Source organism: Camelus dromedarius, chromosome 8, assembly GCF_036321535.1.
Source record: "Camelus dromedarius isolate mCamDro1 chromosome 8, mCamDro1.pat, whole genome shotgun sequence".
Taxonomy (NCBI): domain Eukaryota; kingdom Metazoa; phylum Chordata; class Mammalia; order Artiodactyla; family Camelidae; genus Camelus; species Camelus dromedarius.
In genome coordinates, this window is record NC_087443.1 from 47,094,996 (window position 1) to 47,119,936 (window position 24,941).

General features: G+C 37.9%; 1 protein-coding gene across 2 annotated transcripts in view; it reads right to left on the reverse strand.

Annotated features, from left to right (window-relative positions):
- PRKG1 (protein kinase cGMP-dependent 1) overlaps nt 1-24,941 on the reverse strand; it is a 1,104,481-nt gene that overhangs the window by 187,545 nt on the left and 891,995 nt on the right. For both annotated transcript variants that reach the window (XM_031461315.2, XM_031461314.2), the window contains exon 6: nt 6,075-6,152. In XM_031461315.2, coding sequence (XP_031317175.1) covers nt 6,075-6,152 — 78 coding nt within the window. The remainder of the gene's footprint in view (nt 1-6,074; nt 6,153-24,941) is intronic.

Consider the following 24,941-nt stretch of genomic DNA (forward strand, 5'->3'; position numbering starts at 1 on the left):
TGTTTCTTTTGATTAGCATTGTATTTGAGATTTATCCAGTTCATCCATGTTAATATATGTAGCTGTACTTCATTTCTCATTTGTATATTACCCCATTATATGAATATATTTTATTAATGACTCTGTATACGTAAATGTGGATTTCTTCCAGGTTTATTTTTGTTATATTTTAGCTTTGCTGTGCTATTAACAACATTAATTATAAACATTTCTGCATGTTTTGTGGTGTCCATGTGGTGTTTCGCTAGGATCAACACTTATAAAAGGAGAATAAGGTAATGAAGTATATGCATCTTCAATTTCACTAAGTATTGACTCAGTCTTGGTATAAAGAGGTCATACCAACTTACATTTCTACCATCAGTGAATGAAAGTTCGTATCGTCTGTATTGTCATCAACACTCGATACTGTCAGACTTTAATTTTTGCCAATAAGGTAGGTATCAGATGGCATTTCTCTGATTATTAATAAAGGGAGAGCATTTTTCATATTATTTCATATTATTTTGTGGGCCAGTTGTATTTCTTTTTTGTAATGTGTCTGATGATTTTTGCCTATTTTTCTATTGAATTGACTGTCATTTTTAATTGATTCATAAGACTGTAGTTTATCTTTTTCCTGTTTTTATGATGTCTTGCCTGAGTTATTAATTGTAATATAATTGTACTTAACCACATTATCCCTTATTGTTTATACTTTAAAATTCTCATTTAAGAAATTCTTTTCTATCCTAGCATGACAGAAGTATTCTCCTAACTGTCCCTGATTTTTTAAATATGTTTTTCTTTTACATTTAGGTGTGGAATTGACCTTTTTGTACAGTGTGAGGTCAGGAACCAACTTCATGCATTTCCCTATAGATAACCAGTGATTTTGGTATCTGCACTGCCCATCCTGACCTAAACCAAGTACCACAGATCATGAATCTTTACCTGAGCTTGCTATTCTCTTATTCTGATATATTAGGAGAATGAAGACCCATTTTTCTTTATTACTTTAACCTTATAAGTCTTTCTATCTAATAAATTAATTCTACCCAATTTACTATTCTTCCCTTCAAATGTTTTAGCCTTGTTGGTCTTCTGCTCTTCATTCTAGTGTCTTTAAATGAAATTTTCTTCTTAAACAACTTGAACATTTTTTGTTATATTCCTAAATACTTGATTTTAGAAATGATTTTAATTATATATTTTAGTTTTATTTTTAACTGAATTTACTGGTGTTTAGAAAGATATGCAGTTTTTTAAATGATCATATAGTAAAATTGAACTTTTCTCTTATTTTGGAAGACAGTTCTATGAATTTAATGTATAGATTTCTCTAACTTCCATCATATTCAGATATAGAACAATTCCATCACCTCAAGAAATTCCTTCATACTATATGTTTATAGTCACATCCTACTCCAAGTCTTACTCCTAGAAACCAATGGTCTCTTCTGTATCGTATTAGTTTTATCTTTCTGATAATATCATGTACATGGAATAATAAAATATTTAACCTTTTCAGATTGGCTTTTTTTTTTTTTAACTTATAATGCCTTTGAGATTCACCCAAGTTATTACATGACATAAAAGTTAATTCTTTCTATTGAATAAATGTGGTACAGTTTGTTTATCTATTTATCCACTGAAGGGCATTTCTAATTTGCGGCAATTATGAATAGAACGGCTATAAATATTGATGCATTTTTTTTGTTTGAACTTTGTTTTCATTTTTCTAGAATAAATACCAAGAAGTACAAATACTAGGTCATATAGTAAATACTTAACTCTATAAACTGCCAAAATGTTTTTCAGAATGGCTTTACCACTTTGCATTCCCACCAGCAATGCATGACAGTTCCAGTTGGTCTACCTCCTCATCAGCACTTGGTATTGTCAACGTATTTTTTTTTTTTTTCATTTTAGCCATTTTTTTTTTCAGGCATGCAATAATTTCTCAGGGTTTTAAGTTGCAATTCCATAATAACTAATGATTAATTAAACATCTTTTCATGTACATATTTGCCATTCTTATATCTACTTTGTGAAGTGTCTAGTCAAATTCCTTGTCCTTTTTTTAAATCTTGATAGTTTTTAAAAAATTGATATCTGGATTGTTTTTACTATATAAGTCCTTTGCTAGAAGTGTGATTTCCAAGCATCTCCTCCAGTTTGCAGTTTTTTTATCCTTGTAATTTCTTCTACAAAAAAAAGTTTGTAATTTTGATAAAGCCCAATTTATCTTTTGATAATGAATTGTGCTTTTGGTGTCATTTCTAGGAAATTTTGACGTAAGTCATGAAGATTTTCTTCTAAAAGTTTTATAGTTTTACATTTTATCTTTTAATCTACTATCAATTACTATTTAATTGTTTTATAAGGTATGAGTTTAGGTGAAGAGTTGCTTTTTTGCTTACAGATAACCAATTGTTTCAATACCATTTGCTGGCCTTTCTCTACTGACTGCTTTTACTCATTAATGGCTCTTTCATTCTTAATTATGACATAAGCTGTAGGCATTTTGTAGATATCATTTAATAATTTGAGGAATTTCTTTTATATTCCCAGTTTGTTGAGTTTTTCTTGTGAAGGATGGTCCAATTTCTCAAATGTTTTCATTGCATCAATTGACATATAATTTTTCTTCTATTAACATGGTAGATTATACTGACTGATTCAGCTTTTTCAAAATTTAATTTAAAGTATCTAGTTCTGCAATGTTCAATGTCAACATTAGTTGCACGTAGCTTATTTAGCTATTGTAATGTGGCTACTGCTACTAAGAAGCTGAATATTTTGTTTAACTTAATTAATTTTATTTAGATAGCAAATGGGACTAATGGCTGTGTTGGCTTGTGAAGATACAGAATAGTTCCATTAACAAAGAAAAAAGTACTGAACAATGCTAATGTAGCTAAGCTCATATTAATTTTAATTATTTATCTACATAAAAAAACTCAGAAGAAACTAAAATCATACCATCTATAAATAATTACTGTTTTATTCCCTCATTTCCAAACATCTTTTTCTTGACTTACTGCAGTGAGTGGAGTGTTTAGTTCTACACTGAATAGAAGTGGGGAATAATGTGCATCTTTGTTTTTGATCTAAAATGAAATGCTTCTCATATTTCACCCTGACATATACATATATGTATACACATGCATATCCATACACAAATAAAATTCCATAAGAGAACACTTTCCATATTCAGTAACACTGAACATTGTGTTAAGCCAACTTGTTTAACCAACATGCTTAAGCATTTGTTAATTCTAAGCAAAGCCATGTGGTTTTAAGTGGCATTTAGTGAACAAGAATTTTTGACTCACAATTTTGCTAGTGGTAGCATACAAAGTATATTGAATAGAATCAGAAAATCAAAATGCATTTGAATTATTATCAAAACTCTGAAATTTTGTTTACCAATCTTATTCAATTTTGGTTCAACTTACTTATGGAGAGAGTATATTTTTTGATGGAACACAATTCCAGGGCCATATGCATGAGGTTTTACCAGAGCTATTTTTCATGCTCAATTGTGAATCCATTGGTGCTTTGTAGTTCAATGTTGGAGGGGAACAAATCATGTTTCTAGGCAAGGGGAATGGACTGATTAAAGTATAGAGAGCTAACTCAGCTTCTCCTTAAGACAGCATCAGGTTCTCCTGACATCACTTGAGCATTCTGCCTCAAGTTTTAGAAAAATCAGCTTATACAGGTTTAATGGGGGAAAAACAAATAGTTTAAAGTTTTTCCCTTTGTGTGAATGTGCTTTGTGGAAGAATAAAAACCATTTTATACTTAGATAAATGAACTTGAACAAAGGGAAATCCATTTGTAGGTTTACAGCTCCTCCCCGGTTGTGTGTGTCTGTCTCACATTTTCTAAGGAAAAGCCAGTTTCGTAGAAACAAAGAAAATATCTTTGTCACGGTTATCCTTTATACATTTTTTAATGTATATGAAAACAAATTGACATCTGTATATCAAAACCAAGGCATATAGTTTTAGAACTTTTCAATTCTACAACGTATTTGCCTGCTTATCTGAACCTACTCTTACTACTCTTCTCACTTTCTATTCCTTCCCATTGGGACTTATGCATCTTAAAATGTAATATGGTGACTCTAGTGCATTAATATTAGAATTAATATAATTCATATACTAACCCATCATACTTTATTATATAATTAAGAATCATAGCAGCTAAGTTTTGAGACCTGAAAAACTAGGTTAGGAAAAAAACTATACCTGGTTTAAAAAAAAAATCTGGAATGTGTCAAAAGAGTCCAGTATATTCTTACTACTTCTCTCCCAGAATCCCCACTGTGCTCTAAAATGTTGCCAAGGGAATGGGCTCCGGTGCTGTAATTTCCATGCTACTTCTGTTTATACATATTAGAAAACTGGTAAAACAGCACCACTAGTGCACCTTCAGCTAAAACTGGTTGCTAACTAACCACAGCTTTTTTCCAGGCAGTGCTGGACTTTGCAGTAATTTGGTAGTCACAGAAGCCTGTCAGAAATTTATCTTAACAAATAAGCATATCATTACATGATACCAAAGAAGTAGCAATATAATGTAGAAAAATGAATCTAGAATTGTTAGGGTAAAAAGTCTCCCTGTGACCAATCAAATCATTTACAGCCATGAGGATTTTCAATTTTCCCTGAGTCTTCAATCGATGTTAAGAATAAAACAGTGAATGGTAAGCCCTAACAACTTATATGTAAACCACAAAATCTTAACGTTTCTTATCCTCTCACATTGGAAAATATAAGATACAGTTTTAACCACTAAGTGTGGTCAGACACATCATTTCATGATGCCTTTTAGGAAGCCAGTCTCTGATTTCTGTTTCTATCCCAGGCTTTCTGATATCAGTCAAAAGAACAGGTATGATAAAAGTATAAATAGTGCTTTCTTCCCTTTAGTGTGCTATGCCACTGGTGTAAACATCGATATATATACATTTTAAATTCAAAATTAGTCCAAAGAGGATTCTTTAAAATGTGATCCAGCAAGATTTGCAATCTGTCCCATATCCTGTTTCCTGTGGCTCTGTTATTCCCTCTCCTGTTTTAACATAAGCATAAGGTGCCGAAGTCAGTCTTATTTAAATTAAAATAAATAAATTTACTTTTTTAAAAAGTGATAATTATAAAAGTGAAAACTGCCATATAAATCCCCTTATACCTGCATTTCCTTTCCAGTCTCTTAATATACTTAGTATTCATAACTTCTCTTTAATGATCACTTATGATAAAGCAAAATAAGTTCAAATCACATTGCACACAGTCCAATGACACTTAAATGCAAAAATGAATAGGACTTCACTGTTGAAAGAAACAAGGTATTTTTAGCAATATTAAAGTATTAATATACAAGTCTTCATTTTCCAATTCACTTAATTTCTTAGCTTCTTAAAAAATTTATTAATAACAGTGAATTATTTAAAAATATAATAAATAATGATTTTTCACTTATATACCTGTCTACCCCATATTTATCCCTTCCCCTATAGTTCACCACATCTAATAATTTTAGTATCCATTCAGTATTTCTTCATGAAGATACAGTAAAACATGAATATATTTATTTCCTCATTGGCCTCAGAGTGTTAAATAACTTGCCTAGGAATACTAAAACTAGTAAGTTTCATAGCTGGATTCAAACATAGGCCATCTGATTTGAAAGTCCAGATGTTTCATTAATACAATGTTACTGCTCCTAATGACTGGATGGATTTTTTTCCTGTTAAGGATTTTTTTAAAGCTGCTGTAGTCATTTTTTTTTAATTTTATAATCTTAATTATGGAAACTTCTCCATTTTTGCAGACTTATCAGTGGCATTTAGCATCATGATTATTATATTAAAGAATTCAGGCTGTTCACTGGCCTTCAAAGTTATACTTTTTCTTCCTCTTTCATCAGTTTTAGGAGATCTGCTCTCAAATATCCCTTTATCAGTTTCAGAAAATGAAAAACTCATACAGCTCCAGACCCTGCACCTGTGCTCCTCCAGGGGTCGCTGATGAACACCAGATATCCCTGGTACTTGGCTCTCAAGTGCCACCAAAACTTACCTTTCCTTTGCTGATGATAAAGAAGGTGTCCCCTCTTGCACCTTGCCTGATGATATATTCCCCATTCTCATAGTGAGTCTGAAAAATACAAACAGTAAGAGAAAAAACTGTTAAGAAAGGAGCAATTTACTGAACAGCTCAACTTCTTCAAGTATCAGTTCCTGAGACAAATTCATCCTCATGGAGTTTACTCAGCCAAGCCTAGAATCCATCATTATTTAAGAATAACAGTCAATGAGCACAGTAATCAAAAAGAAATTATTCAATCATGCTCATTTTAAAAACTATTTTGTTAGTGCACTTTTCTGGGTGATTATATTCATATCTTTAAATTCATTCATTTTAATAGTTTGATGAAAATATTCTTTTCTCCCATCAACTGAGCATGAAATAAAACAGACCTGATCATTGAACTTGTCTGTCTGTATTATTTTATTTGTCATTCTCTTTTTGTTTTAGTCTTCTTGTAATGATAGCCACCTCTCCTTTTTTTTTTTTTTCCTTTTTCTTTTCCTGAGAAATTACTGTGGAATCTAGCATTTTTACAGATCTTCATTTTGAAATCAGGTTAACTTTAGGTGCAGATCAGATGACCCCAGTTACTTTTTAAGGCACTGCTTCACGCTTTAATGCCCTGCTTCAGCAATTGAGATTTGGCCCTGTCAAACAGAATGTCTTCATTTTAGGTACTGAATTCTGGTCCAGCATCTGTGAGCTTGTAAAGTACCAAACAAGGAGCAAAATAAGGCTGCAAGAGGATTATCACAGGCAGTGTGTTAGTATTCTGATTCGGACACAGTCATTAGGTCCACTCCCAGGGTGAAGATTGCTCCTGCAATGAACAAAAGCAATTGCTATAGGAGAGGTGGGAGAAAGCATGTTGCTGGGTCGGGAGGTGTAACAGAAAATGAGAACTATGCCATCTGGCCCTATCTTTCTCTGCAGCTTAGCAAGGCAGCCACATCTTGGGGAAGAAAACTACTTTCCACCCTGCTTAGGAAACAAGATTTCATGGCTTGCATGCAATATTCATCAGGCCAGTGGCTGTGATTTGTCCTTATACTTCAACACTTTGTTTTTTAATACTTTCATCTAATTCACTCTTAAAATAGCCTTTTATTAATACATGATATTGAGAATAGCTATGATTTTCTTTACATATCAAGAAAATAAACTACCTAATCTGTTACCTTTTTTTTTAACTTCACCTAATCTGTTACTATTTTTTACTCTAAAGTAACATATTTTCCTAATAACAATTTTTTTAAGTAAAAAAGTTCTTCCTTATTTTGTTCCCCCAATCTCAGCCATTCGATGGAGAATAGTCTGGTGTGTATCTTTCAAGACTTTTAAACACATATCTTTATGCCTATAATTATTTCTGAACAAAAATAAGATTCTGTAATGCCTATTCTTCCACTGACTTATTTTATTTAACAAGATTATCTGTGTTCCGTTTTCATATCTCGTTGCTCAGAAAGCAACAATGGGAAGACCTTTATGATGGGCAGATATGTAAACATTCAACAAACATTTCTGAGCACCTGAGTCAGGCCTGGTTATAGGCACTGATGACACAAAGATGAGTAAGAAAAATCTCAAGTTAGCACCATTCTGCGGATCTTGCATTGACAGTGGTAATGCTGTGTGGCTGCATTGCCCAGCATAGGAGCCACAAGACACAGGCGGCTATGGAGCACCTGACAGGTGGCCTGTGTGACTGAGAAATTGAATTTTGAAATGTATTTAATTTAAATTAATTAAAACGTAAATACTCACACATAGCTAGGAGCTGCTGTACTGGCTAGCACAGATAGTAGCAGGTACAGCTGACAAGGGAGGCGTTATCCCTAGCAGCAGGGGACAGGGAGGGGTGGAGCATTTTTCCCACTCTTGATGTTTCTTTCTATGTGAATGGAACTCAGTCAGTAAAACTCACAACCACTTTCTGCTCCTTTCCTCACTCTGCACCAGAGGAGATGGAATCATTTAATCTGCATGCTCATCTCAGCCCTCTCATCTCTTCCCGGTGAGAAGGAGCTCCCCACAGAGGGCTGGCACTCTGCTGCTTCTCCAGGGGAAGAATTTGCTCCCCAGCATCGCGAAACCTGCCCCCGTCTGGGCTTCTGAGACGGGTCACGTAAGTCTTCCCAAATAGAGGGTGCAGTTTGGGAAGCCTATTTGTCTCTCACTCCTAAGCTACATTCTCTAGCCTAGATTTTATTAGTGATAATGGTAATATTTTAGTCCCATTTATTTGCATCCAGTTGAGAGTGAATGCACGATATGTTTCTTTCTTCTTTTTTTTTTTTAAGACCTGAAAGAGCAATTCATTATTTCTCTTGATACTGTACGTTAATTAGATGATTCTTTGGCTTCCCATGGTGTTGTCTGGGATAACTGCAAGGTGTAATGCCTCACGCCTGTGGTGAGCATTTGGTGCTGGTCTCCGGCTGAGAGCGCAGCTGGGACTGTCAGTCTCTGTTTTCCTCCACGTGAGCTTCTCTGTGTGGCTGCCCAGTCTTTTCTATAGCATGGTGGTCTGGGAGTGGGCCAATTTCTTGCATGGCAGCTGGCTTCCGAGGGTGCAAAAACAGAAGGTGCCAGGCTTTCCCAAGATCCAAACCAGGAACAGGCCCTGTACCACTTGCATTGCATTCAATGGATTCAGGCAGGTCCCTAGGTCAATCCAGGCATAAGGGGAAGGGACTGCACAAAGGTGGGAACCCCAGGAGATGTGGTGCATTGGGGGCCACCAAAACACAGTCTGGCACAGACCTCAAACTTCACATGTATAGCACTGAGCCCCTGACATCCTTTTTCTGGTCCTGCTTCTCCTAAGTCTTCCCAGTATTAGCATTGCCATCCCCACATTTCCAGGTGCTCAGGCCAAAGACCTTGGAGTTATCTTTAACTCTTCTGTCTCACAGGCCCACAACTGCTCTGTTGGCAAACCTGGCTGGCTCCACCCTCAGAAAATACCCAGAACTCAACCACCTGCTCCCATCTGCTGCTATGGCCGCCATCTTTTTTTGCCCAGTCCATGCAGTCACCTCCTAACTGGGATCTCTGCTCCTGCCTGGCCCCTCGGATCCCTTCCCCACATGACACCCAGGTGATTCTATTAACACACAGTCAGCGTCTGTCCCTTCGCTGCTCACATCCCTGCAGGGCCCCTCTACTCATGTACAGTGTCCCACAGTGGCTTCAACATACTCACAGCTCCTGTCCTTTTGCTTTACTGACCTCACCTCCCACCTCTTTCCCTCTCATTATGTCTGTTCTGTTCACACCACTTCCCTTGATGATCTTTGAATATCCAGCCCCAGGCCCACCTCAGGGCCTTTGCAAAGGCTCTTCCCTCTGACTGATATGCCCCTCCATCCCAGATATATTATGCCTCCTTCATAGCTTTACTCAAATGTCACCTTCTCAAGGAGACCTCATGTGACCAGTACTTTAAGTCTATTCTTCTCCTCTGTACTTGTGACTCTTATTGAATTAATTTTCTATGTGGCAACTTGCCACCTACATCTGCCAGGGTTCTGGCAGAAAAGACTGCACCCTTGGAAGAGGGAGGTAATCAAAGAAGGATGAATGATGGAGTTGGGCAGGGTTAGGGGATCAAGGAGTGCTGGAGGTGAAGGGTCAGGGAGCAGGATTACTGGACTCTGCTAAGAGCTGGAGTCATGTGACAGATAAGCTCAAAAGAAGCTGAGGCAGTGGCTTCTGACAAGAAACATCCATTCCCAAACCCCAGCCTGGTTTGAAAGGAACTAAGGGAGAAATACTCAGACCTTCTTCTCCAGCCTCTGGTCTCCTGCTGGGGCACCCCTTGGCTGAACTCAGCTGGAAGTCACAAGATAGGGGAGCTCTCCCATTCAGATCAGCTTCTGGGTGGGGAGAATGGCCAGGAAGAGTGAAAAGTTTCAGCCCCACATTTAACACATCATTCATTCACTCACTTATCAACTCTCTCCTCCACTAGAATGTCAGCTCCATGAGGGATTTTTATGTTGTTCCCTATTGTGCCCTTTATAGCTATAAGAATGCCTAAGTGTTCACTAAACATGTACTGAACAAACGGCATAAATTATAAGGATATTTAGTCTCTCATGTAACAAGGAGTCTAGAAATTGAGCAGTTCCAGGGCTGGCCAATTTGTTGGTTCAGCAAGTCCTCCCAGGACCCAGGTTCTTTTTCTCTTTCAGTTGGTTTGCCTTCACCGGATGGGTCCTGAGGTCATAACCCCAGTAAGAGGTGGCGCTGAACAGACCTCTTCTCACTCTCTTCTACTTTGTGCTCCAGCCCTGGTGGCTGGAGGTCCATTTCTCAACTGTGTCACACCCCCTTCCTACCACCAGGACCAAGCACTCCCACTGCTGAACCCCCACGGCTTCTCGCCTAGTTCCAGCCCTACTTCTTTTTCAGATCTTAGCCTTCCCAGACTTGACATAGCTGACTCCACTCCACATACACACACACTGCCTAAATTAGGGTTCTTTCTTGTCTTTTTCTGAGCTTGTAGTCATATATTTTTATGATTTTTGGGGTTCTTTTTTTGGCTTTGTTTTTATTTTTTTGATTTTTTAAATACTGAAGTATAGTCAGTTTATAATGTTGTGTCAATTTCTGGTGTGCAGCATAACACTATTTTCAATAGCCAAATTATGGAAACAACCTAAATGCTCATCAACAGGTGACTGGATAAAGAAGTTGTGGTGTGTATGTGTGTGTGTGTATATATATATATGGAATACTACTCAGCCATAAAAAGAATAAAATAATGCCATTTGCAGCAACATGGATGGACCTGGAGATCATCATATTAAGTGAAGTAAGAAAGAGGGGGACAATATCATATGATATCACTTATATGTGGAATCTAAGAAAAGATGACCCAAATGAACTTATTTGTATGATATTTTAATCATTTTTTTCATCAGATTTTAACTTCTATTGAAGGCAATGACTGTGATTGGTTTTGTTCCTTTTAATATCCTCAGTGTCTAACAGAGCTTGGTGCAGAATAGGGACTCAAAAGCATTAATTGCATAAATGAAGCAGTCCTCCTTTCTCATCATCTTTCTAGCACTGTCCAGAGCCACATCCATTAGAAAGGCCTCCACCTCCGAAACCTTTGCTGAGCCCAGCTGTCCTGTACTACCTCCACTGTTAAATCCCTAGTCCAAGCCAAAGTCACATCTTGGGTTTTGTAATGTCCTCCACTCTGGCCTCCCTGCTTTGGTTCTTGCCCACTCATCCTACTCCACATCATTCCACCTATTCATCTCTTGATAACCAAAGTCACCTTTCAAATAACAAACCAATTGAAATCACTGTACTGCTAAAAACTTCCAAAGACTTTTCGCTGCATTTAAAATCATTAGCAATTTACTGTGGTCTATAAAGTTCTCCGTATTCTGGCCCCTAACTCTCCATCCTCATCCCCCTTCCACTCTCACCCTCATTCATCCTGTTTCAGAAATGCTGGCTTTCTTTCTGTGCCTTATGCTTCCCAGACTGGATCATCCCCAGAATTTGGCACTCAATAGACCTTTCTCCCCTCATTCAGTTTCTATCCTATGGATGTCCTTGTTTTACTTTTTTTTTTTTTTTAATTTTACTTTAGAAAGATCTCTGAAGCTGTGTGATCATGCTTTACTGTGCCCAAAATGCCACTGGACCCTTTATTGACTGCTTGATGACAAACACAACTACAAATCACAGCACAACTGAGCCTCCGGTGAGCAAGACCTTCTATCACAACCTTCATGGTTTGAAATTACCCTTCTTCTCTGTTTGTTGTGACCCTCTCCCACTGTCATCTGCTGCTCAGAGGACATAGAAGACTTAACGATACATCCACTGTTTCCCTTAGAACAATGCCTAGCACACAAGAGGCATTCAACGTATAACCTCGATAAAGGATAGATTTAGTTCAAACCCCTTATTTTGAATGGGAAAGCTCAGTTATAAATCAGAGATTAGAGAGAGAGGAAGGAAAATTAACAGCATGTCTAAATGTAAGCACTGTATTCGCCAAAGGTAGTATCTTGGAATAATATTTCCAAAATTTGTGAGTTAGGAAAAACCACTAGGGAAAAAAAATGGATGTAGCTTTTATATTAATATATGTGTCTCAGGATTCTCAGAATGTAACATTAATATGTAAATGTCCACTTAGTCTTTTTAAAATTCTGCACAGGTTTGCTGACACTTGGCAGAAGGCTTAGTACAACACTACATATGGCACTTCGTGCCCTTGGGAGTTGCTCACTGGTGAATACATAAAATTCATTTTCACTTTTCAGATCAGACTCACAGTTATTGATACCAAACATACCTGGTGTTTAAGTCCCGAACTCTAACAATCTATAATTGAATTTCAGTTAATATAAACTAATACACATCATTCCAAAGTAAATTCTCACCTAATTTATTTCAGTCAGAAATTATATCATTATTTCCCTTTATACTTAAGTTTAATTAAGTTTAAGGTTGGAGTTATCCTTATGTCTTGATTGAATAACAGAGCACCCATTAATTGACACTATCCTAATGATTAAGGCATACATAAATTGTTAATATTGCTACTGGTTATAAAAACAGCTACAGTGAGAATCACATTTCTATGCCTGTCTAAGACGTGTTTGAAACAGGGGGTAACAACTGGAAATTCAGTAAGTAAAGAACCATATGGTCTTGGGTCATGATTTCAGCCTCATTTTTTCAGAGGATAATTATATTTTAGAAGAAGAGTATGACACCAAGAAGAAGAACTTTCTTAAAAAAATATTCCTAATTATCTTTTGGGAGCCTACAACAGTGATATCCTCAAAGGAAATTCTTATCTGTCCCTAATACCTCAGATTTATAAAGGATAGATTTAGTTCAAAGATAAGGCCTTGCAATGGAGAACAGGATCACCAAACAGCTTTATCAGTCAAAAAACATGCTAGTTAGGAAGGCAACAAAGTATTTCTTGGCCCAGAAATTCATCTCTATTTGGTAAAACTGTGCCCATTAGTTACATTTGGACTTAGGTTATGTAGTGATGCCAAGAAAGATGACAGTTAGTCATTACAATAACGTAACATTTTCCATATAGCTTTTCTTGAATTTTGGTGGCTTGGAGTATGGAGTCTCAGGTAAACTCTATCATGAAGCCAGGGATCGCACCTGTAAACCAGAAATGTTTTGCCTTCTCTTTCCCACCATGTTCACCAATGATTTCATCACGGAACTAGAGCTCTACTAACAACTGACAATGATATTTTTAGTGCATATACGTTGTCATAAATGGGCCATTTCCCTCTCATGGATCAGTAACTGTCAAGGGGACTTACTCTATTACAACATGTTTTCTTAGAGAATATCTAACCTCATTAAGGCTACAGTTTTGATGTAGCCTCCTTCCTATCCCTAAAGGAGAACTACCTTTTCCTCATATCACCACTCAAACTTAACCAGAACACCAAAAGAACAAATCAAAGCCTAGAACATTTTTTCGAGCTACTTCCCTTCCACACACCATCACCATTCTGTCTCAACCAACTGGGCATCCAGGATACACATTTCTCTACCAGAATTTTTTTTCTATTTCCATGCCATGCCTCACTTTCCATTCAGGACACTCTCTTAATTTATATCCAGTACTTCCCCACACTTCCTGGGCTGGACAACAACTTTAACATGAGGCTTCTCAAACAGTCATTCATTAACTTCACCCAGCATCATTAATCTGTGTCTTCTATGACGGAGACGCTGCACTTGTCACTGAGGCCACAAAGATCCACAAGACCCAGTCCCTAACCTGAGGGGCAGCATAGCATTGCGTTTCAACGGATGAATACTGGAGCCAGACTGCCTGGTTACACATCCCAACAATGGAGCCCTAAGCAAGTGTCTTAACCTTCCTGTGCAGTTTCCTTTTCTGCAAAATACAATCATCCTTCCACAAATAGGTTATTGTGAGGATTAAATGACTTAAGTCACAAATCACAGAGTCTGTCACATTCTAAACACTACATACATGCAAATATTATTATTTTCAGGGGAAGCTTAGTGTAAGAAGACAGAACAGTATACAGGTAATTTATCATACATAATGCACAGCTTTTCCCAGGCCAGTACCAATTCCCTGCTGGATGGGGAGGAAGAGCTTTCTAAGCAGAGGGAACAGTATCTGCAAAGGCACAGAGATGGTGAGTACATGCAGTTTACATAAAGAACAGTAAGGTCAGAGTTGCTGAATCTTATGACTCACAGGGTTGAAGTGCACTTATTTTTATTGGGTCATTTTCCAATTCTAATACCATTAATCCAGTGACCTTCAAACTCCCTGGACAACCTCAAGTTTCATGTGTTCTTTATCATTCTGTTCTCTATCACAAAAGATCACAGCAGTAAACTCCATTCCCTACCTGATGTTGTAGTCTAATTCAGAGATATTCCTAATTAAAGCTCTGTGGACTAGAAGGAATACAGAAATATATCATGAAAGATTAAAAAAACAAACTCTTTCTGTATAGCACAGGGAATTATATTCAATATTTTATAGTAACCTATAATAAAAATATGAAAACATTATATGTATGTGTATGTATGACTGACACAGTATTCTGTACACCAAAAATTGACACACTGTAACTGACTATACTTCAATAAATAAAAAGAAAAAAAGAAGGGTGAGCAGAGGGGAGGGAGGAAAGAAGGAAGGATGAAAAAGAAAAAAATACATCCTGAAGAGTTAAAACTGGAGGCTCATCAAACATAAGCACCCACTTTGCCTGCTTAGACCTTTCACCAGGACAATCTTGCCATGTTGTTCCAGTGAGGTGCCTGGGGACAGAAGGATGATTTTAAGATCACCATCATCATCATCCTTAACCCCAAGGACCATCATGCCACTGAGGGTGAGCATGCCAGATTCACAGAGCATCCAGAAAACCCAGACGACTTAGTAGAAACCCAAATAGAGGCAGAAAATATGTTTTCTTTTGTTTGTAATCAAATACTGATATCTAAGACTTCTTGATGGAGAGCCTATCAATCACTGGCCCTCAAGGCACCAAACCTGACTAGTTCACCAAAGCTATTTCAGAAACAGATAGCTGGAGCCACAAGTCTGAGTCTGAGCTACCCTCACTGCTGAGGATCTGTGTCTACGTAGCTGTCCCTTGGCACGTTCCTTGATGTCATAACAGCCCTGAGGAAACATTCTTCACTTGCCTGTCACATTGTTTATCAAACTCCTTCACCTTGAGCCACTGCTCCCGGTACTATGATTCCGCCTAGCTACTAGGCACCTGTGCTCTTCCCCTGATGTGCTGTCAGGACCCCATGCCTACAGGAACCCACTTGTGCCTGAAACCCAGGGACTGCTTTCACTTAGAAAGCCTGAACCCTCTAGATGGGGTAGCTACTGTGGAACCAGTACGGTCAGATCCTGAGGGCACCCTGACCTGCAAATCAGCCTTGCCTTAACAAAGTACTGGGGCTAATTCTTCCAGTATACTGATGAAAGAGATCAGTGTAAAATCCCTTGAGCAAGAAGTCCTGGGGCTGTGTAAGCTTATCTTAGAAAATTAATTTTTGACTTGTAGCATAAATAGGCTGGATGAGGGTTAGAACTAACAAGCCTGCAATGGGCCCAGATGTAGCTTTTTAAAGGAACTAATGGGATTGTCACCATGATAAACAGGAATTACTGGCAGCTTTGCATCCTCATGAAGTCTAAGGGACCAAGGACAGCCATCATTCCATCTGCTGTGTCCCATGCTCAGTGAAACCCATTAAAAGTATCATGAAATCTCTTTGGTGGATTATAGCAGTTTTTTTCTTTTGTTTTGTTTTGTTTTAACAGAATATAAAAGAAAATATCAAATGCATCATATATAGTAAAGATAAGAATGATTAATACAAGTTTTATGGGTGTGTGTGTGTGTGTGTACTTATTTGCATACGAGACCCCGGTATAAACTGGATTCCGTACTACACAAGCACTACTTAGATAAAATCAGTACTTTTCCTTTCTTTACAAAAGCCATAACATCTTCAGGACAGGGAGGTATCCTTTCTTCTATGTAAAATCCCCTTTAGGAATGTTATCCTTAATAAAAACACTAGTATTGGAAATTTTTTTTTCATTTTTGAATTATTTCACTTTTGAAAAGGTGTACGTGAGTGGAAAGTACTGGCTCTCCTTTAAAAGGCTATATAATCAGCATTCAGTAAATGGCACTTTGACTCAGTTCACCCCTTTGTTTTCTCCTCTGGCTCTCAGGTCTTCCCTCAATCCTCCACCCCACTGTTCCTACAGTCTGATGATATGCAATCATTTTCATTTACCTTTTTGTACATCCAAGTACCCAGTTTCCCAAACTAATATTTAGCACTTTCCAGAATGCAATAAAACTGTTAGAAGCTTTTGTTCAACTAATATTGAATTCTGGTTTCCTTCCTTGAATCTCAAAGATTCTTGAGGTCTTTGTGTCTTAGGTGGCCAGATCGCATCATTATCCTTTAAGTCTCTTGAGTACCTTCAGCGTTTATGATTCAAAGACAGCTGTTGACCCAGCAGTGGCTGCCTGGACTAACTGAATCCTTGCCCTCAATATCAGACAAAGGAGGGGAAAACCTCAGCTGAAATTCCATAAATGCTTGGGTTTTCTTTGATGTTTAACTGAGATCTTCAATGACATCATTTTCCAAATGGATTTTCAACCTCTGCTTTTACTTTCAGAGATTTCTGATGCAAACATACTCATCTAACACAACAAGTAAGAGTTATATCAACACAGGCATGCAAAACGCCAAAAAATCTCTAAGAGGAATAGTTCATTTTGGATCTATTCATTTCACAACAGAATAAAAATGTTTATAGAGGAGACAAGCAGGCATTCCCATTTCACATAATTAAATCATAACTCAAATTTAACAATTTGATCTATAAAGGCAATTAGCTTCAGTAGAACTTGGAAATTGTTTTCCCTGACAGATTATGAAATGTGTCACGGAGAAGCATACAATTTAGTGTCTCAGAGTCACCATCTGAAGTATAAATAATGTTCTGCAGTTGCAACTAAAATAAATACAGTTCTCAAGAAGGGAAAATAAAGATCAGTTTCTCATGAACCCTACAACAAAAAGAGTGGAATGAGTCAAAAGTATGTACAAATCACTCAATATTTTACTTCTCTAGGATTTTAAAGTAAACATTTGACACTTCTCTTTGAGAAGACGCTATTTAATTTAAGAAGGCATCTTGAATCACTGAGGATCAGAAAGAAGAGAAAGCAAAGAGGATTGAGTTTACACGAGGGAGGAAAGGGCTCCTTGTATATTGGAGGAAGCTGTTTTCGCCTTGAGGATGTTTTCTGTCTAGACTCGCTATGAGAATGGTCTTGTTCAGAGGTATGGTTATAGAACCATTTATGATCCGGCCCCCTCTTTTATTCCTCAATATACCATATAACCACGCAGAGACAGTGCACTGGGGTGAGACCAAGGTGCTCCTCAAGAACTATGAGATAAAGGAAAAGAAGCTTCTTCCAGGAAGTGAGATTAGTATGCTTATTGGAACTAACACCCAAAGTGATAAACAAAATACTTGCTAACGAGTACTGTAAGGGCACTAACCAATCAGAATGGACACAGGCTGGAGTAGGATCCTGGGGAGGTTTAGGGCCCCAGGAATGCGCTGGGGCAGCAGTCAAGGGGCTTCTGCTGAAACCTTTTTACTGACTGAAGCAGCACTATTTCAGTGCTTTAACAACGTGTGCACACCCACTGAATCAAAGCCCTGGAAACACTCTTGAACCTTCATATCTCTCACCAGCCCCTGTTTTATACATATCTTAAGGTTTCTGAGTTCAGAATGAACATCACTACAGGTAGCGGTAATTTTAGTGACAGAATCAAGAAAGTAACAGTAACTAAATCTGTACTTAACTGGAAGGTAAACTGTATCATAAGACAGAGGTCCTGGCTGGGAACAGCTAAGTAGCTGAGGGGGTTCAGGATGTGCTACCCCAAAATGTGACAACTTGGCATATTGAATACGTTCAACGGAAGGAGTCTGGGAAAACACCAGAAGCAGGAAGGTCACTCTTACCTTTCCCCTGACCTTCTCCCCTGGCACAGGTTATAAAACCCTTATGAGAGAGATGCCCTTCCTACACCCAGAGGAAAGCAGTATCCTTATCTTCAAAGGCAAAGGGATGTCGAGAAGAAATCCAGCAAACGGGCCTTGCTAAGTCTCCCCCAGCTTACACCACATACCCCAACCTCCCTGACCTACCCTACTCCTCTGCTCTCCAACAAACCTCGCATAAAAACACTCAGGTCTAAACATTTCTTTGGACCTTCATTTCTTTAGAAAGGCTTCTGTGTCAAGTAAAACATATATTAAATAAATTTGTATGGTTTTTTTTTTCTGTTAATCTGTCATTGTCAGTTCAATTTTCAGACCCAGCGAGGTGCCCTAAGAGAGTCAAGGAAAATTTTCCTTCCCCTACATAGCTTAAAAAAAACAAAAACAGAAAAAACCGTGCAATGGACACAGCTAAGAAAAAAAACACACCCTTAGGAGGAGAGTGCTTAGTGATGGAACACAAAAAGAGAAGGTGAGTCGTGTGTATGCAAGTCAGAGATCACAGATGGGAGGGTGGTGGATTTTTTGGTCACCAGAGATGCTATTGTCAACAGGTATATTTTTATCAGTCTCAGTCACAGGAATGAATTACGCTTTCAGATGAGCCACTCCCCTTGGCTTTAAATGAACATACAACCTTCTTATTAATGTGTTTGCTTCCCAGGTGCCTTGAAATCAGGAGGGAGGAAGTCTGGAACTAAGATCTGCACATTACAGTCACACACCTGCATGAGACCCACACATACCAGAAAGTACTAGGCTGGCATTTGGGTCCATATATTCATTTCAGGTGACACTAGCAGATTATATTAAAAATTGAAGTACTAAAAGTATGCTGGGTACAGCATAGTATCTGACTCCTTGTCCTGCTAGGATAAAGCCCAGATCCTAAGCACAGTAAAATTCAACAAGGCAGTGCTACACTGGCAACAACCCTTTAATCTCCATAAGGACCCGCCTTCCTACTCCTACCCACAGGATATATCATGGTATCTCTGCAAATATTCGGTACTAAAAAGAAGAACCAGGACCTTTGTCATCCTAACACCCAGAAGGCTTTTATGTACTTTATGGAAGTATGTCTAATCCAGCTAGTGTTGTAAACATAGACTTATAGAATTTGGTTGCTGTGGAAACCCTGGTGGTTAACTCATTTGCATTTAAATGGGACCACAGTGGTCGAGGCTGCCTTCCAGCATGTTTATTTTCCTATTTTCAGCAATGGAAGAAAAAAAGATTGTTTTGGAAAGAAATGATCAGTTGAAATTCTGCTAATTCTCTAGACCACAGTATGATTTAGTATTTCATAATGACTATAAAAACTCACTTTTACACCCCAATGTTAACTCACATCATAAAAAAATTATAGCTACTATTAATTCAGGGCTTACTATATGCTAGATAATGTGCTTAGGAGATCTCAATTAGGATAATGACTCACTGAGGTCTTACAATCTCCATTTTGCTAGCAAAATGGAAACTTGGACGGGTTGAGTAATTTTTCCAAGATCACCCAAAAAGGAAACTGCAAAGACAGAATTTAAATCTAAGTTTGCTTTAGGAAGTCTGTGCTCATAGTCTGACTTCCTACTCATTTTTGCAGAGAATCAATTTTCTTAATCCAAAAAAGAAAGAAGGAAAAAAGCACATGTTGGCAGTAGTAATCCTGGGAAGACTACTCAAACACAGAGAATCTGAAGTCTTGAATTTTGTTGGGGTGTACTCAATTCTATCCTTGGACACTGACTCCTAAAACACTGCTGGAATCCTATCACGCTTGGGCTCAAAAACTTGACTAGCTCAGCCTTCTCAATGGCAAAACACTTAAGCCCCTTGATGTGGCATTGAAGGCCCTCTGGGATCTGGCACTGGTTTAAATACCCCCTCTCTCCCTCCACACTCCAGCCATCCCAGGGTGGGGCCTTAGCTGTCTTCCAGGTATCTTTTCACTCGTCTGCTTTGCACTGGCTATTCCCTCAGCCTGGAAATGCTCTACCATCTCTACTTATAAAGTCCAAATCTCTAAGAAACCTTCCCTTGATTCTCTAAATAGAAAGGCCTTCTTTGTCATGGAACACTTTTGTTCTACAATTGCACCCTTTAACTTTTTGCCTTTTGTTCTTATTCAGTATTTATGCATCTATCTTATCCCCCAATGAAAACAGAACCCACAAATTTTTTTATCCTCCATCTTCAACTACAGTCACTGCAAAGCCCTATGTGGAGGGGCCTGATACGTATTTGTAAAGTGGAATTAACCTGAATTTGCACTAATGCACTGCTTGTTCTATACTATTTTTAAAACAAAAATATCTTTGACAGGATATTGCATTCAGTTTTGCAAAATTAATAAATTTGTATTACTAACACATATTTGATAATTTACCAAGAACTTTGGTAAATATTAACTTCAATCATGACAAGAAGCCCTTTGGATAGGTAGCAAAAACCTCATTATTATCTCCCTTTCTGAGATGAGGGATCAGAATTAAAAATAATCATGTATTCAATTCTAACATTTGCAGAATAATTATGTAGCAGCCACAATGCTAAACACGTATCTGAACTATTTCACTCCCTGAGATGGAATACAGAGGTGTTTCTTACAGGTATTTAGGAGTTTATAAGCATCCAAAAATGAGAACGAGTTTAATTATTTCCAAACCTATGTATTTGGAGAAGAAATTCACAGGCAACAGCTTTGTACTGTTGTATTTGAGGTATCTGTCCCCATAAGCAAAATTTCTATAGAATTCCTTTTCTTAATTGATTTGGTTAAAACTCATTTCTACTGTAATAGTCATTTTACTTTTTAAACAACATCTATGGGACGTATTTAACCTTTTCTGACTGACCTAGGTTTTATCATTACTCACATCCATTATTGTCCTGAGCCATAATATGGTTATGCCTTATGTAGTAATTGAGACAAGCAGGCCAGATGGTTTTACATGATGAACACCCACCCCCGCCTCCCACCCAGCCACCCAATGGCTGATTTTTATTCCTTTTCTTGCATCTTTTCTTACTGCCAAACTATTAGCTCTGACTTCTCTAAATCTTAAATATCATGTCTCTAGCAGCATCTTAACATGCCATGCTCCAAATCAGCTCCATTTCAATAAACAATCAAATGAGCAGGTTAGGCACTGCACTAGGAGACGGGCATACACAGATAAGACATACCATTTCAAAATAACATAGAGGTGCTTAGCTAAAGGTTATTTACAGCATGAAAGGCTTGGTGGCATGGAGCTCAGAGAATGACTCCCAGAAACGTTCGTGGCTGATCTGAGCCTTGATGTATGAATAAGAACTAGCCATTTGAAAAAGTGGCTGGCAGGATAGAAGAGAGGAAGGGCAAATGCTCAGGAGCAAAAAATAGGAGGGTTGGCACGGAGAATTACTCACTTCTCAGTAGTACTAGAGGCCAGGTTTAAGTAGCAAGAGGTAGAATCTGAGACTTGAGAGGCACAAAGGTAACCTCAGATGATATGCTAATTTTGGCTTTATTTCATGGGGGACAAGAGCCAATGATGGAATTTAAACAAAGGAGCCATGTGGAATAAGGACGAGAGTTCAGTCAGAAAGACCTGGACCTAGACACACTGTAGCTTCTCAAGTATTTATTGAATGAATACATGCATTCCTCAAAAACGAAAATGCTCAGTCAATGGTGAGAGACTATAGCAGGGAGAGTGGTTTAACTGGGAGTAATTCCTTACAGGAGAGATGCCTGAGGATACGTGCTGTCCACATGTCCTGCAGGAAGTCAGATACCCTGCTTCTAATCACCTATGGATGGACAACCACAACCAAGTGAGTCATATGGCTTCTAACAGTAGCTTCCCACTAACATCACCAGGGAGTTTTTATGAGTCCTGATACCTAGGCCTTCAACCAGACATACTAAATTAGACCCCTAGAGCTGTGACCAGTATTCATTCAAGTTCTCCAAGCCATCAGCCATGGCTAAGCACCTCTACACTGGAGTACCAAGTAAGATTAATCAAAGACTTTCTTCCCAGTAAAGCACGTGGACTGTGATTTTCTTGGATTTTACTTTACTTTGCCTGTTTATTTTGACACAGGTGATAGGCACCTTTTGAAGGCACAACTCAACTGTCGCTACCTCTGAGAAGCCTTCTCTGAGGGGTTTTAGAAGATATTCCATTTCTCTCTAATAATACTTCTTAATGTTTATTGTCATGTTGGTAGAAAGGAGGGTTAGCAGTCTAAACAAGAGGTCAAATGAGATGAAACCGGACTATACTGGGAGGAAATCTACTTGCAAACATTTAAATGCAGGGCGAAAAAGAGATCTAGTATGTTGGTGATGCAGCATGGGATACATCACCTACTATCTACTTTGGGATATTGATGCACCGAGCTTTCTGATTTCCCTGTGAAGAACAGGACGCGGGAGACAAGGATGTCAGTTTCTGGCCTGCATAGTAGCAGTCCAACGGAAAACAAGAAACACCACCTTGGGTCACAGGACAACACTTTTAAACAAGCTTCATAAGTATTGTATTTTTTTTTATGCATCTTAAATGGACAAAGACTTTTATTTTTAAGACAGCTACATTCAATTTTCATACTTTGCACAATTAAAAATAATTTTCTCAATGTTCTAGAAGCTGTAAAATATCAAATCTTCTGGAAAAAAAATTCTAAGGATAATGCAATGAATACCTTCATGTCCTCCTTTCACTGGAATTTAAAAATTGTTAAAGTGTTGGCCATATGTGCTCTTTCTTTTTCACTCTTGCTCAGGAGTGCTGTTCACTCATTAATTGCATTCAGAATTTGGAGGATTCATGAAGGTTACAAGCCATGGCCCTTGCAAACAGTGAGGGTCTTCTATATAATACTATTTTTTTATTTTTTCATCTGGAAATTTTATCCTGTATACAGATTTAAGACAGATTAAATCTGGGAATCTTTTCAAATGTTTAGGTCATATTTTAACACTATTGCTCATTTTTAAGAAGCTTTTACCAAGCATAGGAAAGTTACATTGCACTAATATACTATAATCATTGGTAGCGAGGTGGATTTGGGTATAGTTAAAAGAAAACTGTCATTAGTGTTTAAAACATTAAAAACAATTCTAAGTAGGCACTTAAACTTTACTGAAGCTAACACGCCTTAGGGCAAAAATAAACTAAACTTCGAAGCAGTACACTCAGGATCTATTTAACACAAGCATGGGGTTACAAGCAGCCCAAAGTAAACCTTAGGCAAAATTTACACAGGACAAGAAGATACAACCTTTTCCTTCCCTTCTAGAGTTCATGCTTAAGGAAGTGCAGTGAAGTGGAGATGATAATAAATGAGTGTTTTTCCAAAATGGCAGATCTCCAGAGGAGAGAGGCCAAGGAAAAGACTTACAGACAGATAATTGACTGGTTTAACTTTGCACATAGTACACAAGAGAGACACACATAAATCTTGTTGGAAATGAAAGGAACTTAGGCTTGTAGGTTCTGTTCTCAAAAATGTGTAAGGTGAACACAATAAGATGTGTAAACAGGAACCATGCACATCTGAAAGGTACAAATGTAAAAAGCATACAGGACGGTTAAGCACAGTAACATGAAGACCTCATCATAGTCTGTGTGACCTGAGTGCTCTGGTGATAATCTCCCATTGCCACGCTAGGAATAGTAACCCTCGACAAGAAAAGTCAAAACATGGCTACCTTTTGGCTAATGAAGTGTAAAGATTCAATGTCTTGCCTTAAAAAATTCCAATTCGGCCAAACCAGTATTTACTTTTTGTTTTATGTCAAACTAGTTAAATAAACCAGCTTAAGGACCGTGTTTTGCAAAGCAGGAAGTTACCACTGTAGATTTGCAGTGCAAAGATTGACTGAATTACTGTCTTCTCCTCATTCCATTCCCTCAGTTGTTTAGATCTTTCTACTTGGAACAGGTAAGGTGGAAAATAGATGCAATTTAAATTTTCAGGGTTATTTAGAAGAGGTGCTCATTGTGGGTTGCATATGAGAAATAAAGTGTGTTGTCTAAAAAAATAAATACCCAAGACTTATCTGGAAAGATTCAGACCCAGTAGCAGGATCTATTGTTTATACGTTCACTTACTAGAATGCAAGATTTAGGCTAGAAAACATTTGTGCCAATTCATTGAAAAAGATAACACTCACTCATTCCCCACACCTACTACCCCCCACACCACCCTCCACACCACAGATACACACACACAACCCCTCTGAACTGAGTTTTGCAAAATCCTTTCACTGGGTCTTCATGGTCATAGCCACTATCATTCCTCAGGCATGCACCCAGACTAGGTGACTAGTACCCCTGAACAATTATCTAGGTGATCTAGAGGCATACAGCCAGCCAACTGGGAAAAGGCAGACCACAGCAACTTCTTTCTTCCCCACAGGCAGTTCCTATGAATTGAGTTACAGGTTAACGTCTTCTTTAACTCACATAACTAAGCTGGACAGTCTCAAACCATTTTTTTAAACTGAAATATAATTAATGTATCATAAAATTCACGCTTTTAAGCTGTACAATTCAGTGGTTTTTATTAAATTCAGAGTTGAGCAACCATAGCCACTAATTCCAGAACGTTTTCATCACCCCAGCAAGAAGCTCATACCCACCAGCGTTCATTCCCCATTCTGCCTTCTCCCAGCCTGTGGCAACCAATAATGTCCTGTCTCTGTGGATTTGTCT